General features: G+C 41.0%; 1 protein-coding gene across 1 annotated transcript in view; it reads left to right on the forward strand.

The window, feature by feature from the left end:
• Nucleotides 1-4,783, forward strand: part of n4bp1 (nedd4 binding protein 1) — a 16,240-nt gene that overhangs the window by 3,408 nt on the left and 8,049 nt on the right. Inside the window, exon 2 of the mRNA XM_016483219.1 lies at nt 647-2,169. Within this exon, the coding sequence (XP_016338705.1) occupies nt 647-2,169 (1,523 nt within the window). The remainder of the gene's footprint in view (nt 1-646; nt 2,170-4,783) is intronic.

A 4,783-nucleotide genomic window follows, 5' to 3' on the forward strand; every position in this document is an offset into this window, starting at 1 on the left:
GGCCTTCCAAAAGAGGACACGACTAGAAATCAGTGGTTAAGTTGTATTTACAACACTGTTCCAGAACAGTTAAACTCAAATATTCCGATGTGTCCAGCGCATTTTATGGGGGACTGTTTCCTGATCCTGGTAGAGTAGACTACAATGCCTGTAATGACTGTCACTCAATGACTGTAAGTACGTTTTTTTATATTTAAAGAATTTGCCACTGACTTCTTTTTAGCAACATCATATGACCCCTTTAAGAATATAATACTTGTATAATATTGATATAATACTTTCGCTTATACTCAGTTTTGGAACATTGCGTAATGTAAAACATAGTAGCTCTGTGTGTCTACATTTGGGTGCAGCGTCATGCTTGCTTACTTAGGTATGTATTCATTTCACACTTTCATCGTTATGATAATGGGCATGTAGAATCTCCCTAGAAAGATGATGTAGCTCTTGGTCATTTGGTCCCTCAAGGCAAATCATATGTGCATTCTACTTTAAAATAATGAAACCAGTTTGACTTGTTTTTCTTCTGAGAATAATTATTCTAGAGTGGTATGCTTGTGTTGTCATGTTTCCCTGCTCCTTCTAGAAGTGAAAATCTTTCGCAATGTATGTGTTGTAATCCAGTCCTGCTGTGATTGTTTTGCAGGAGTATGTGAAAGGCCTGTGTGACCCAGAGCTTCAGAAGGAAGAATGGTACCCGGTGGACATGCACTGCATTTTTGCTGGTGCTCGTGGACTCTTTTTAGACCGGCTGCTTAGAGACACAAGTGCAGAGGTCCAAGTACTGGAGCCGGGTCGTCTGAGGTTGAGCGGGTGCGCGGAGGCCGTCGTTATGGCTCAAAGTCGTGTTCAACAGTTTGTCGCTCTCTTTCAGGAGAAGAGAAGCTTGCCGGCTGACAGAGAGCCCTTGGTTAAGCGCACCTTTAAGAATTTTGTGGAGGACGGGGCTGATAAATATGCCATGGAGCTGCTTTTGCTCCCCAGTGCCCTCAAGGAGGAACTTTTGGGCTTGGCCCAAAGCCCCACACAGCCTATAGCTATAATAGACCTTGAGCAGGACCGCTCCCAGACTAGTACACCCGTAACAGACCTCTCCAACCGTATCCTGGACACCACTTTTGAGGATAAAACCGCAGGTCCTGCGACCACTCCTGATGTTATGCCCGGTCTAAACGGTCGGCCTTGCAACAAGCGTCGGTCCTCTGAAAGCGAGCAGAGGGACACTAAGAGGCAATACTCATTAGAGAGGAGAGAAGAGGAGCAGTTGGAAGAGCGACAGCGAGAGCCAAGCCAAACTTGGACAGTTACATCTGCGAAAGGGACGCTAGCAGCTAGTGAATCGATAAATGAAAGTGAGGCAGTGAGTCCTGAGACTAACTTGCGCTGTCTTGTTAACTTCTTCCGAACCATGGGCTACCAGCAGGAGGTGGTGGAGCAGGTGGTGCGTGAGACGGGGCAGACAGAGGACACGTTTTTACTTCTGGAACAAATTGTTGAAGAGACTCAGAAGAGCCAGGGAGCACAGCACACTTCTCGCACGCCCGACCCGTCCCCCTGTGCAAACACCTCGTCCACCTCTACCTGCGTCAGGCTTAAAGAGAAGGAACGGGCACAGATGAGAGCTCTCGCAGAGATCAAGTGCAAAGAAAACATTAGACCTCCTAGCACTAACGGCATAGGTCAGAAGAACCAGACAAGCAGTGTGCCACTAGCTTCTACCACTCTTAAAAGAAGCAATGGTGCACAGAATGACGTGTGTGAAGTGATCATCATTGATGACGATGATAACGACTTCACAGAGATAGAGAGGAAGCCCCGAATGGCTGCACTTGATTTGAAGTCAGAGTCCCGGTTTGACTACTTGCCCCGTGGTAGCTCTCACACAATGGTTCCAGTGCGGATGGAGAGTGTGACCAATCTCCGCAGCTCCTCTCAAGGCCCTCCTCTCCGGAGCACCGACACACGACCAGGATGCTCTTACCAGACGGTCCCTGGAAGGGCACCTTTACCTCGCTCTGAGGCACATAGCACCTCTAAACCAGCACCCCTCACCGGCATTTCTCGTTTCCAGCAGTCCCTGAGAACCCCCTACCGACTAGTCCTACAAAATGAACCGGGCTGCCCTGATCTGCGCCACATCATCATCGATGGGAGCAATGTGGCAATGGCGTAAGTCTCCATCAGATTGTATAATTTTGGGGGGCAGTGACAGTTCATGAACGTCAACATTTTTTTAAACCGTAACAGTAAATTCGGTGTGCATTTAAAGCTGGAATAAACTGCAAAACTTTTGCCCAGATTTTTGTTCCAATTTGTAGCGTAGATGAGTTGATGTTAGTCGCTGAAAGTCACAGGCAGTCTGCAGATTTTGAGCAGTTGGAGTTAGGGCTGGGCGATAAGTCGATAACGATAATTATCACGCAATATAAATGTCCTCGATAAACGATAACAAGAGTTCGATAAATGTTCGATATAATGTTTATGCAGCAAAGGCGGAACGAAAGAGCGCTAGTCATTTGAAGCGTGCCACTCGGAGCGTTTATCCGCTCGGATCAAAGTTCAAACAGCGGCGCAGCGCGAGCTTCGCTGGAGCAGATGCGTTCACACGCTGATGAGTCTCGCTCACGTCACATTAAACAGCGCTGTGAGATCCAGTGTGAAGCGCTTGACTTCAGCGAGGAACACAAATAACTCTGTTTACAGCCAGATGATACAGCACTGACAAACAGCAGAAACACCGTGCGCAACAATACAGTCAGAAGACTTTTTAATCTACAAATTGCCATCATTTACCATGGATTTACTGTAGTAGCACTAACTGCACCATGGTATTGTGTCAGAAATGTGGGTATTTGTGTCAAATTTTATTATTATTAATGTAGACATGTATTAAATGTATTGAAGAATGGAATATAATTACAGTATTTTTTTGTGATTACGCTATAGCGTTTATGCATTTATAAATGTATTTAGGCTACTGTTTTTCATAAATACAAGCTACAAGCCATATTACATTTTACCATGGTATTGAGGTGCTATATTTGTGGTTTTAACTGTGATTATCATGATCTAAATGTATGCTACTATGGAAGACCAATGGTTAAAAAAACAGTCAGAATAATTCAATTTCACCATATAAAATGAGATTGCTACCATTTTTACAGATATTACTGATTTTGATAATGAACATAAATCTACATCTGCATCCTAACTCAAGCTACTATCAAATGTGTATTTCTAAGAGACAAAAAAAAAATGTTATAGGCCTATTATTAATATTATCAGGCAACACAAATTTGTTTCTTGATTTGAAACAATATTACTCATTTCTAGAACATGCAGAACTAAGAAATTATTTGTTTCTGTTAAGATATTTATTTTGTTAAGGAAAAATGACTGGAAAAGTGTAAAAGTCAAATTCAAAAACGAAGTGTTTGTCATGGTCTGACCATAAAGAATAGTTTAAAACCACAATTAACCATCTGGTTTTTACAACTTTCACATTGGAGCAAAAATCTGCCTTTTAAACTTGAAAGAAATAAAAACGTTACATTTATCGTGATAATTATCGATATCGATTGATATGAAAAAAAATATCGGGATAATTTTTTGGCCATATCGCCCAGCCCTAGTTGGAGTTGACAGATTTCACAGAAAATTGTATAGTGTGACTTTTTTGAGCTTTAGACTATGATTCCATCCAGTTTGCGAATACCAGATGTTTAATATTTTAGTTTGCTGTGTTCAGAACAATTTGAGGGTCATTGCTGAAAGTAGTTAGTGTAGTAGTGTGTGGTCCTCAACCATTTAGTTCATGATGCCCCAATTTTTCTTGGTAAACATATCCAAAGTCAGCAAGTGTATGATGCCTGGTGTTTTAAAATCTATTCAGATTTTAGTTGTGTAGTGTATTCCATCCTTTACTCATCCTCATTATTTTTGGTGATTTTATTTATTTTACATTAGCTTGCAATAACCATTTACACAAAAACCAAATTTTTAAAATTTTCAAAAGTCTCCCCACTCTGTCAGTTCCGAACTGTAATGGCAGCTTTGTCAATGAATAGTCAATATTTATTTTTTTAGTTCTTTTGTTGTGTAAAATAAAAGTATGAGTACAACTCATTTGCTCTCATTCAATTTTATTATATATATTGGCATTTATAATGGGCATCAGCCACCCAGCTTTCTAGATTCCAGCCATTGAAAAGTTTTAGTTTAGTTGCTTGACAGCACAAGTTACTGTAAAACTCCCAAAGTTACCAAAAAGCACCATAAATGTAGCCTATTGAACATCATTTGAAAGCGCAAAAATTTTGTGTGAAGAGCAGACTGAACTTTCTGTCAGTATCAACAACATTTCGGCCCGTTCCTCACACAGTCTATCATATAGGTTGAAGACTTGAAGGGGGCTTGACAGATCCTTGTCACTTCATTGTTTGAACATTTTGAACATTCTTCAAAATTTCTCTTTTGTGTTGCCTGGGAGAATGAAAATCATGATGATCAGCAAATTATCTATCTATGCATTCAGTATTTGGAGTTCAGCATTTGAATATTGCTTGTACTATGAAACCATTGTAAAGGACAGGTGTGATTGATGCTTTTTTTGGAGACAGTTTGAGGGAGTGTGAAAATGTTGGTGGTGTTGAGTGTGTAAGTGCCCATAAAGGTTAAAGTAAGTCACTTCCAGTAAGCTCTGTGTGTGTGTATAGGAACTCTAGTATGCAAGTGTTTGTGTTTGAAAACCTAAAACCAAGTGCAACCCCCTTTTTCCTTTCTT

Source organism: Sinocyclocheilus anshuiensis, unplaced genomic scaffold, assembly GCF_001515605.1.
Source record: "Sinocyclocheilus anshuiensis isolate Anshui unplaced genomic scaffold, SAMN03320099.WGS_v1.1 scaffold481, whole genome shotgun sequence".
Classification (NCBI taxonomy): Eukaryota; Metazoa; Chordata; class Actinopteri; order Cypriniformes; family Cyprinidae; genus Sinocyclocheilus; species Sinocyclocheilus anshuiensis.